Source organism: Chiloscyllium punctatum, chromosome 6 (genome assembly GCF_047496795.1).
Source record: "Chiloscyllium punctatum isolate Juve2018m chromosome 6, sChiPun1.3, whole genome shotgun sequence".
Taxonomy (NCBI): Eukaryota; Metazoa; Chordata; class Chondrichthyes; order Orectolobiformes; family Hemiscylliidae; genus Chiloscyllium; species Chiloscyllium punctatum.
The window spans coordinates 77,906,352-77,919,229 of record NC_092744.1 but is presented as its reverse complement, the minus strand read 5'-3'; the positions used below and the strand labels follow the sequence as shown (position 1 = coordinate 77,919,229).

Genomic DNA, 12,878 nt, shown 5'->3' with positions numbered 1-12,878 from the left:
AAAGCCTTTCATTCCTGGAATCATTTTTGTGAATCTCCTCTAGACCTGCTCCAGGGCCAGTACATCCTTCCTGGGGTATGGAGCTCAAAACTGCTTACAATTTTCTAAATGTGATCTGAGCAGAACCTTATAAAGCCGCAGTCGTACATCCCTGCTTTTATATTCTATTCCCCTCAAAATAAATGCCAACATTGTTCCTAATTACCGACCTCAACCTGCAAGTTTACCTTAAGATAATCCTGGACTAGAACTCCCAAGTCCCCTTGCACTTCAGATTTTTGAATTTTCTCCATTTACATTTAAAAGGCACCTCGATGGGTACATGAATAGGAAGGGTTAAGGAAGGAAATGGGCCAAATGTTGGCGAAAGGGACTAGGTCAGATTGGGATGCATGCTCGGCATGGACAAGTTGAAACAAAGGCATTGTTTCGTGCTGGATGACTTTACAATTTAGCATGGCCAATCCACCTAACCTGCATACCGTTGGACTGTGGGACGAAACTGGAGCACCCAGAGGCAAGCTGCGTAGACACAGGGTGAATGTGCAAAGTCACCCAATACTGAATCAAACCTAGGACCCTGCCGCTTTGGGGCAGCAGTGCTAACCACTGAGCTGCCCTATTGTGTTTGTATGACCAGATAGACAGAATTACCTGTCTCCCACCAGAAAGATATTAAAAATGCATCCCTTTGTTTCCCCCATCCCAAACCTCTAGTCACCTATGTTGCGATATCACCAAATCTTATCCATGCCATCCCCGTCGCAGCCCGTCTCTCACCACGTCTTCCTCTATTTTCCCATACCATCTCATGCTCCCGAGGTTCTGTAGATTTTCGTCCTTACTGACCAGTTTCCCTGCCCTCTACACCAATTTTCCAGATGTCTCCGCCCACACCTTCACTCACTGTACGTGCCCCAAGATCCTTCTTAAAGTGTAATTCCTATTTCCTCCATTAATGGGCAGCACGGTGGCTCAGTGGTTAGCACTGCTGCCTCATTGCACCAGGGACCCAGGTTTGATTCCAGCCTGGGGCAACTGTCTGTGTAGAGTTTGCACATTCTCCCCGTGTCTGAGTGGGTTTCCTCCGGGTGCTCTGGTTTCCCCCCAACATTCCAAAGATGTGCGGGTCAGGTGGATTGGCCATGGGAAATTGCCCATAGTGTTCAGAGATGTGTAGGTTAGATGCATTCATCAGAAGTAAATACAGGATAATAGGGTAGGGGAACAGGTCTGGGTGGGTTACCCTTTGGAGGGTCAGTGTAGACTTGATGGGCTGAACGACCTGCTTCCACACTGTAGGGATTCTATGAATTCCATGAATAAAACACTCCTCACCTATCTGACACCTCCTTCCTGTGAATCCTGCACGACATGAACATGTATACGATGGGTTTCCGGTGATGCAGTCATCTATGCACCTTCCATCGTTGAGACATGGTCGCAGGTTCAAGCACACTGAGGCTAGATGGAGAGAGAGAAAACGGATTGAGGTCAAACAACTGCAGCCATCATCATTAACTTACTCCAACAATAACAGAAATTGCTGGAAAAACTCAGCAGGTTTGTCAGCAGCTGTGGCGAGAAATCAGAGTTAACATTTTGCATCCAGTGACCCTTCCTCATTAACTTACTGACTGAAATCACTCCTTCGATGAACAGGTATTATCCTAATTCTGACTCTCTCCTAACTCTTCCTCTTCAAATTCCTGTGAAGTTCCGGAAGTGTGTTCCTATGATCTGAAACTCTCAAAGTTTTAGAGGTCATGTTTGAGGGCAATGCTGATTGCTGAAATAATGACAAAATAATCTATTGTCAAAGATATTGATAGAGGAATGAACACAAGCCAAAGCATCAGGGAAATGGGAGGCATGGTGGCTCAGTGGTTAGCACTGCTGCCTCACAGCGCCAGGGACCCTGGTTCGATTCCAGCCTTGGGCAACTGTCAATGTGGAATTTGCACATTCTCCCTGATTCTGCATGAATTTCCTCCAGTTTCTTCCCACGATCCAAAGGTGTGTAGATTAGCTGGATTGGCCATGATAAATGTCCAGGGATGTGCAGGCTAGGTGGGTTAGCCAAGCACAAATGCAGGGATAGGGTGAAATGCTCTTCTGAGGGTCAATGTAGACTCCATGGGCCACATGGCCTGCTTCCATTATTCTAAATCTCCTATTCAACTGCTAAATTATGCTGTCACATTCATCCGAAAGGGCTGACAAATCCACAGATTCACCACCAACAATGCTGCACTCTCCTAGCACTGCACTAGACTATTAGCTGTGAGCAAGTGCAGGTTGTTCTGCTATAACACAATAGTTGTGTTCCTCTATAACCTTGGGCTATGGAAGACCGCTATAGAATATTGCTTACAGAAAAATTGCTATACCTGTTCAGTGGAATGTTTGCATTATCCAAACAATGTCCACAGTTTGCCCATTGTGTTCTAGTAAATTTGCATTGATGCCATATAGAAAGGCCAACGAGAGGGGAGGCTATATTGGATTTGGTGCTAGGCAACGAACCAGGTCAGATGTCAGATCTCTCAGTAGGAGAGCATTTCGGTGAGAATAATCACAACTCCCTGACCTGGACGATAGTCATGTAGAGGGATAGGAGCAGTCGAGATGGGAACGTATTTAATTGGGGAGGGGGAATTACAATGCTATTAGGCAGGGACTGTGGAGCATAAGTTGGGAGCAGATATCCTCAGGTAAATGCACGGCAGAAATGTGGAAGTTGTTTGGGGAGCACTTGCTGTGAGTGCTGGATAAGTTTGTCCCACTGAGGCAAGGAAGGGATGGTAGGGTGAAGGAACCTTGGGTGACAAGAGATGTGGAACATCTAGTCAAGTGGAAGAAGGGAGCTTACTTAAGGTTAAGGAGGCAGGAATCAGACAGGGGTCTAGAGGGTTACAAGGGAGCCAGGAAGGAACTGAAGAATGGACTCAGGAGAGCTAGAAGGGGGCATGAAAAAGCTTTGGTGGGTAGGATTAAGGAAAACCCTCAAGGCATTCTTCATCAAAGTCAGGAACAAGAGAATGGCCAGAGTGAGGGCAGGTCTGATCAGGGATAGTGTAGGGAACTTCTGCCTGGAGTCAGAGGAGGTAGGGGAGGCCCTTAATGAACACTTTGCTTCAGTATTCCCTAGTGAGAGGGACCTTGTCATTTGTGAGGACAGCGTGAAACAGACTGATGCGCTCAAACAGGTTGATGTTAGGGAGGATGATGTGCTGGAAATTTTGAAATATGTCCCCTCGGCCAGATACTCAAGGTTTCTATGGGAAGTGAGGGAAGAGATTGCTGCACCTTTGGCGATAATCTTTGCATCCTTACTGTCCACTGGAGTAGTACCAAATGATTGGAGGGTGGCAAATGTTATTGCCTTGGTTGAAGAAAGGGAATAAGGATAACCCTGAGAATTACAAACCAGTCAGTCTTATGTCTGATGGGCAAATTATGGGAGAGGATTCTGAGACACAAGATTTACGATGATTTGGAAAACCAGAGTTTGATTAGAGATAGTCAGCATAGCTTTGTGAAGGGCAGGTCATGCCTCACAAGCTTTACTGAATTACTTAAGGATGTGACAAAACACAGTGATGAAGGTAGAGCAGTGGATGTGGTGTGTATGGATTTTAGCAAGGTGTTTGATAAGCTTTCCCATGATAGGTTATTTGAGAAAGTAAGGAGGCATGGGATACAGGGAAGTGTGACTGTCTGGATACAGAATTGCCTGGCTCATAGAAGACAGAGGGTGGTAGTAGATGGAAAGCATTCAGATTGGAGCTCCGTGGCCAGTGGTGTTCCGCCGGGATATGTTCTGGGACCTCTGCTCTTTGCAATTTTTATCAATGACTTGGTTGAGGAAGTAGAAGGGTGGGTTAGTAAGTTTGCTGATGGCATGAAGGTTGGGGAAGTTGTGGATAGTGTGGAGGGCTGTTGTAGGTTGCAATGGGACATTGACAGAGTGCAGAGCTGGGCTGAGAAGCGGCAGGTTGAGTTCAACCTGGAAAAATGTGAAGTGATTCATTTTGGAAAGTTGAATTTGAATACAGAATACAAGGTTAAATGCAGGATTCTTGGCAGTGCGGAGAAACAGAGGGTCCACGTCCATAGATCCCTCAAAGTTGCCACCTAAGTTGATGGGCTTGTTAAGGTGTAAGGTGTATTGGCTTTCATTAGCAGGGGGAGTGAATTTAAGAGCTGCAAGGTTATGAGCTCTGGTTAGACCACACTTGGAATATTGTGGTCAGTTTTGGTCACCTCATTATAGGAAGGACGAGGAAGCTTTAGGGGGTGCAGAGGAGATTTACCAGGAAGCTGCCTGGACTGGAGGGCATGCCTTACGAAGAAAGATTGAGGGAGCTAGAGCTTTTCTCACGGAGCGAAGAGGGATGAGAGGTGACTTGATAGAGGTGTACAAGATGATGAGAGGCATAGATAGAGTGGATAGACAGAGACTTTTCCCCAGGGCAGAAATGGCTATCATGAGGAGCATCATTTTAAGATGTTTGGAGGAAGGTTTAAGGGAGATGTCAGAGGGAGGTTCTTTACATAGAGAGTGGTGGGTGCGTGGAATGCACTGCCAGCGGTAGTAGCAGAGTCAGATACATTCGGGACATTGAAGCGACTCTTGGATGTGCACATGGATGATAGTAAAATCAAGGGTATTGTAGGTTAGTTTGATAGTCGAGTAGGATAAAAGGTTGACACAACTTCGAGGGCCTGTACTGTGCTGTGCTATGTTCTCGGAAACATGCGTTACTGCAGAACGACCTGTACTTGAACCTGTAATCTTTAGACAGAGAGATGAGAGTGCTGCCACTGAGCTGTGAGTGGAGATAATATTATCTCATTGCTGCCTGCCCAGATACAGAGAGGCTGGACCCTACCTGTATTGTTGCAGCCGCCTACTTCTACTTGTGCATCGTGGATCTGGAATACCCAGCGACCGGGAACGCCGACGTTCGTTGTCGTCTCGACATCCACGATGTCGTCCGTGCGTGATCCAGGAATGTTGAAGTAGCGTTTCCCATCTCCGGCATTGAAACCTGCCTGAGAGCATGTGACACGTACACACAAGGGTATCAGAGCAAGGAACCAGCTGGGCCACACAAATGCCAGTTAAGGACGGTAGACTCAGAGGAGGGTTAGGGAGCCACTTGACTGTTCAAGGCACCGCAGTGGAGCTCATTCAGTCTTCAGAGAAATGCTGGAATATCAGTGGAGAGCAGCTTTCGTTCCTTACCTTGACTGAGCTTTACCTGAGGCCATTTGTAAGCTTGCATCAATACCCTGGCTCAGATCAACTAACAAATAAGGCACTGAACTTGGGATCTGCCCTTCTGTGGCTCAGAGACACACTATATGGGACAGTAACTCATTCAGAAACACAAGTGCAATGTCCATATTAGTACAAGTACAGTAACTGCCCATCACTGTCTTTCATGGCAAGTATTTTGAGGAAAGTATTACTTGAGAGTAAAGTTTCCCATTCATCACGGACAGTGAGCTCAGGGCACACGTGCACTATCAGACTGACTATACCTGGGCAGCGATGCCCCCGAGGCCAGCGAAATCCCCACCACTGCTCGCATGCATCCCCGTCGTCCAGGTGATGTTTTCATAGTTGAAGATAGTGAAGGATAATTCTCCGTCTGTGACCAAGACAATCTGGAAGGTGTTCACCTTGGAAGGTAGAAAAGACCATGGTGTCACCATAACAAACAGCCAAGTATCACAATGTAACAATATCCCACAGTGTCCCCACACACCACACCGGCGGCCCACACTCCACCCCAATATCCCACAGTGTCCCACACCCCACACCGATGTCCCACAGCGTCCCACACCAATGTTGCACAGTGTCCGACACCCCACACCGATAACCCACAGCGTCCCCACACCGATAATCCGCAGCGTCCCACACCACACAACGATGTCCCATAAGATCCAACACCCCACACCGATGTCCCACAGTGTCCCACACACCACACCAATGTCCAACAGTGTCTCACACCCCACACTGATATCCCACACACCCAACACCGATGTCGCACAGTGTCCCACAACCTATACCGATATCCCACAGTGACCCACACCCCAACCGATGTCCCACAGTGTCCCACACCCCACACCGATGTCCCAGTGTCCTACACCGATGACCCACAGTGTCCCACACCCCACACCGATGACCCACAGCGTCCCACACCACACACCAATATCCCACAGCGTCCTACACCCCACACCGATATCCCACAGTGTCCCACACCCCACACCGATGTCCCACAGTGTCGATAACCCTACAACGATATCCCACAGCGTCCCACACCCTATACCGATGTCCCACAGTGTCCTACAGACCACACCGATGTCCCACAGCATCCCAAACCCCACATCGATATCCCACAACGTGGCACACCCCACACCGATGACACACAGCATCCCACACCCCACACCGATATCCCACAACGTGCCACATCCCACACCGATGACCCACAGCGTCCCACACCCAACACCGATGTCCCACAGTGTCTCACACCCCACACCGATATCCCAGTGTCCCACACCCCACACCAATATCCCACAGTGTCCCACACCCCACACCAATATCCCACAGTGTCCCACACCCCACACCAATATCCCACAGTGTCCCACACCCCACACCGATGTCCCACAGCATCCCACGCACTACACCGATATCCCACAGCATCCCAGGCCCCACACCGATATCCCACAGTGTCGCACACCACACACCGATGTGCCACAGTGTCCCACACCCCACACTGATATCCCACAGTGTCCCACACCCCATACCGATGTCCCACAATGTCACACAGTGTCTTACACCGATGTGCCACAGTGTCCCACACCCCACACCGATATCACACAGCGTCCCACACCCCACACCGATGTCCCACAATGTCCCACAGTGTCCTACACTGATGTCCCACAGTGTCCCACACCCCACACCGATGTCCCACAGTGTCCAACACCAATAATCCACAGCGTCCCACACCCCACACCGATGTCCCACAGACTCCCCACACTGATATCCCAAAGAGTCCCCACACCCTAAACTGATATTCCACAGTGTCCCACACCCCACACCGATGACCCACCGCGTCCCACACCCCACACCAACATCCCACAGCGTCCCACACCCCACACCGATGTCCCACAGTGTCCCACATCCAACACCGATATCCCACAGTGACCCACACCCCAAACCGATATCCCACAGTGTCCCACACCCCACACCGATGTCCCAGTGTCCTACACCGATGACCCACCGCGTCCCACACCCCACACCAATATCCCACAGCGTCCCACACCCCACACCGATATCCCATAGCGTCCCACACCCCATACCAATATCCCACAGCGTCCTACACCCCACACCGATGTCCCACAGCGTCCCACACCCCACACTGATATCCCACAGTGTCCCACACCCCACATCGATGTCCCACAGTGTCGATAACCCTACACCGATATCCCACAGCGTCCCACACCCTATACCGATGTCCCACAGTGTCCTACAGACCACACCGATGTCCCACAGCATCCCCAACCCCAAATCGATATCCCACAACGTGCCACACCCCACACCAATGACCCACAGCGTCCCACACCCCACACCGATATCCCACAGTGTCCCACACCCAACACCGATGTCCCACAGTGTCTCACACCCCACACCGATGTCCCATAGTGATCGACACCCAACACCAATATCCCAGTGCCCCACACCCCACACCGATGACCCACAGCGTCCCACAACCCATACCGATATCCCACAGCGTCCCACAGCCCACACACCACACCAATATCCCAAAGTGTCCCACACTCCACACAGATATCCCAAAGTGTCCCACACCCCACACCGATGTCCCACAGCATCCCACACCCTTCACCGATATCGCAGTGTCCCACACCCCACACCGATATCCCAAAGCGTCCCACACCGATGTCCCACAATGTCCCACACCCCACACCGATATCAGTGTCCTACACCCCACACCGATATCCCAGTTTCCCACACCCCACACCGATGTCCCATAGTGATCTACACCTAACACCGATATCCCAGTGTCCCACACCCCACACCGATGTCCCACAGCGTCCCACACCGATGTGGCACAGTGTCCGACACCCCACACCGATAACCCACAGCATCCCTAAACCCCACACCGATAACCCACAGCGTCCCCACACCGATAATCCTCAGCGTCCCACACCACACAGCGATGTCCCATAAGATCCAACACCCCACACCGATGTCCCACAGTGTCCCACACACCACACCAATGTCCAACAGTGTCTCACACCCCACACCGATATCCCACACACCCAACACCGATGTCGCACAGTGTCCCACAACCCATACCGATATCCCACAGTGTCCCACACCGATATCGTACACCCCACACCGATATCCCAGACCCCACAGCGATGTCCCACAGTGTCCCACACCCCACACCAATATCCCACAGCGTCCCACACCCCACACCGATGTCCCACAGCGTCCCACACCGCATACCAATATCCCACAGCGTCCTACACCCCACACCGATGTCCCACAGCGTCCCACACTCCACACCGATATCCCAGTTTCCCACACCACACACCGATGTCCCATAGTGATCTACACCCAACACCGATATCCCAGTGTCCCACACCGATGTCACACAGTGTCCCACACCGATACCCCACAGTGTCCTACACCCAACACCGATATCCCACAGTGTCCCACATCCCACACTGTTGTTATCGCACAGTGTCCCACATCCCACACCGATATCCCAGTGTCCCACACCCCACACCATTGTCCCACAGCGACTCACACCCCACACTGATATCCCACAGCGTCCCACACCACACACCGATATCCCACAGTGTCCCAGACCCCACATCGATATCCCACAGCTTCCCACACCCCACACCGATGACCCACAGTGTCCCACACCGACGTCCCACAGCGTCCCACATGCCACACCGATGTCCCACAGTGTCCCACACCCCACACCGATGTCCCAAACCCCATACCGATATCCCACAGCATCCTACACCCCACACCGATATCCCACAGCATCCCACAACCCACACCGATGACACACAGTGTCCCACACCCCACACCGATATCCCACAGCATCCCACACCACACACCGATATCCCACAGCGTCCCACACCCCACACCGATATCCCACAGTGTCCCAGACCCCACATCGATATCCCACAGCTTCCCAAACCCCACACCAATGTCCCACAGTGTCCTACACCCAACACCGATGTCCCAAAACCCATACCGATATCCCACAGCATCCTACACCCCACACCGATATCCCACAGCATCCCACAACCCACACCGATGACACACAGCGTCCCACACCCCACACCGATATCCCAAAGCATCCCACACCACACACCGATATCCCACAGCGTCCCACACCACACACCAATATCCCACATTGTCCCACACCCCACACCGATATCCCACAGTGTCCCACACCCCACACCGATATCCCACAGTGTCCCAGACCCCACATCGATATCCCACAGCTTCCCAAACCCCACACCAATGTCCCACAGTGTCCTACACCCAACACCGATGTCCCAGTGTCCCACACCGCTATCACACAGCGTCCTACACCCCACACCGATGTCCCACAGCGTCCCACACCCCACACCGACATCCCACATTGTACCACACCCTACACCGATATCCCAGTGTCCCAGACCCCACATCGATATCCCACAGCTCCCCACAACCCACACCAAAGTCCCACAGTGTCCCACAACCCACACTGATGTCCCACAGTGTCCCACACCTCACACCGATGTCCCACAATGTCTCACAGTGTCCTACACGAATAATCCACAGCATCCCATACCCCACACCGACGTCCCACAATGTCCCACAGTGTCCTACACCGATGTCCCAGTGTCCCATACCTCACACCAATATCCCAAAGAGTCCAAACACCCCACAGCGACATCCCACAGCATCCCATAACCCACACTGATGTCCCACAGTGTCCTACACCCAACACCGATGTCCCAAAACCCATACCGATATCCCACAGCATCCTACACCCCACACCGATATCCCACAGCATCCCACAACCCACACCGATGACACACAGCGTCCCACACCCCACACCGATATCCCAAAGCATCCCACACCACACACCGATATCCCACAGCGTCCCACACCACACACCAATATCCCACATTGTCCCACACCCCACACCGATATCCCACAGTGTCCCACACCCCACACCGATATCCCACAGTGTCCCAGACCCCACATCGATATCCCACAGCTTCCCAAACCCCACACCAATGTCCCACAGTGTCCTACACCCAACACCGATGTCCCAGTGTCCCACACCGCTATCACACAGCGTCCTACACCCCACACCGATGTCCCACAGCGTCCCACACCCCACACCGACATCCCACATTGTACCACACCCTACACCGATATCCCAGTGTCCCAGACCCCACATCGATATCCCACAGCTCCCCACAACCCACACCAAAGTCCCACAGTGTCCCACAACCCACACTGATGTCCCACAGTGTCCCACACCTCACACCGATGTCCCACAATGTCTCACAGTGTCCTACACGAATAATCCACAGCATCCCATACCCCACACCGACGTCCCACAATGTCCCACAGTGTCCTACACCGATGTCCCAGTGTCCCATACCTCACACCAATATCCCAAAGAGTCCAAACACCCCACAGCGACATCCCACAGCATCCCATAACCCACACTGATGTCCCACAGTGTCCCACACCTCACACCAATATTCCAGTGTCCCATACCCCACACCAATGTCCCACAGCATCTCACACCCCACACCCCACACCGATGACCCACAGCATCCCACACCAATATCCCACAGTGTCCCACACCCCACACCGATGTCCCACAGCGCCCCACACCCCACACTGATGTCTCACACCCCACATGATGTCCCACACCCCACACCGACATCCCACAGCGGTCCCACATCCCACACCGATGTCCCACAGTGTCCCACACCCCACACTGATGTCCCACAGCGTCCCACACCCCACACCGATGTCCCACAGTGTCCCACACTCCACACCGATATCCCACAGTGTCCTACATCCCACACCGATATCCCAGTGTCCCACACCAATGACCCACAGCGTCCCATACCCCAAACTGTGTCCCACACCGCACACCGATATCCCACAGTGTCTAACACCTCATACCGATATCCCACAGCGACCAACACCGCTGTCCCACAGTGTCCCAGACCCCACACCGATATCTTGCAGTGTCCCACACCTCACACCGATGTCCCACAATGTCTCACAGTGTCCTACACCAATGTCCCACAGTGTCCCACACCCCACACCGATATCCCAAAGAGTCCCCACACCCCACACCGATGTCCCACAATGTCCCACAGTGTCCCACACGAATGATCCACAGCATCCCATACCCCACACCAATGTCCCACAGTGTCCCACAGCTCACACCGATATCCCAGCGTCCCACTCTCCACACCGACCCACACCCTACACCGGTATCCCACAGCGCCCACACCACACACCGATATCCCACAGCGTCCCACACCACACACCGATATCCCACAGTGTCCCAGACCCCACATCGATATCCCACAGCGTCCCACACCCCACACCGACGTCCCACAGCGTCCCACACCCCACACCGACGTCCCACAGCGTCCCACACCCCACACCGACGTCCCACAGCGTCCCACACGCCACACCGATGTCCCACAGTGTCCCACACCCAACACCGATGTCCCAAAACCCATACCGATATCCCACAGCATCCTACACCCCACACCGATATCCCACAGCATCCCACAACCCACACCGATGACACACGGCGTCCCACACCCCACACCAATATCCCACAGCATCCCACAACACACACCGATATCCCACAGCGTCCCACATCCCACACCGATATCCCACATTGTCCCAGACCCCACACCGATATCCCACAGTGTCCCAGACCCCACATCGAAATCCCACAGCTTCCCAAACCCCACACCAATGTCCCACAGTGTCCTATACCCAACACCGATGTCCCAAAACCCATACCGATATCCCACAGCATCCTACACCCCACACCGATATCCCACAGCATCCCACAACCCACACCGATGACACACAGCGTCCCACACCCCACACCGATATCCCACAGCACACACCGATATCCCACAGCGTCCCACACCCCACACCGATATCCCACATTGTCCCACACCCCACACCGATATCCCACAGTGTCCCAGACCCCACATCTATATCCCACAGCTTCCCAAACCCCACACCAATGTCCCACAGTGTCCTACACCCAACATCAATGTCCCAGTGTCCCACACCGATATCACACAGCGTCCCCCACCCCACACCGATGTCCCACAATGTCTCACAGTGACTACACCGATGTCCCACAGTGTCCCACACCTCACACCGATATCCCAAAGAGTCCCCACACCCCACACTGATGTCCCACAGTGTCCCACACCTCACACCGATATCCCAAAGAGTCCCCACACCCCACACCGATGTCCCACAATGTCCCACAGTGTCCCACACGAATGATCCACAGCATCCCATACCCCACACAAATGTCCCACAATGTCCCACAGCTCACACCGATATCCCAGTGTCCCACACCCCACACCGATATCCCACAGTGTCCCACACCGATGACCCACAGCGTCCCACACCCCAAACTGTGTCCCACAGCATCCCACACCCCACACCGATGTCCCACACCCCACACCGATATCCCACAGCGTCCCACACCAAACACCGATATCCCACAGTGTCCCACACCCCACACCGATATCCC

The 12,878-nt window shown here is 52.8% G+C and overlaps 1 protein-coding gene across 1 annotated transcript in view; it reads right to left on the bottom strand.

The window, feature by feature from the left end:
* Window positions 1–12,878, bottom strand: part of sned1 (sushi, nidogen and EGF-like domains 1) — a 154,736-nt gene that overhangs the window by 81,936 nt on the left and 59,922 nt on the right. The window contains exons 3-5 of the mRNA XM_072573058.1: window positions 5,551–5,691; window positions 4,896–5,058; window positions 1,339–1,464 (exon numbers count right to left, since the gene is read on the bottom strand). Coding sequence (XP_072429159.1) covers window positions 1,339–1,464; window positions 4,896–5,058; window positions 5,551–5,691 — 430 coding nt within the window. The remainder of the gene's footprint in view (window positions 1–1,338; window positions 1,465–4,895; window positions 5,059–5,550; window positions 5,692–12,878) is intronic.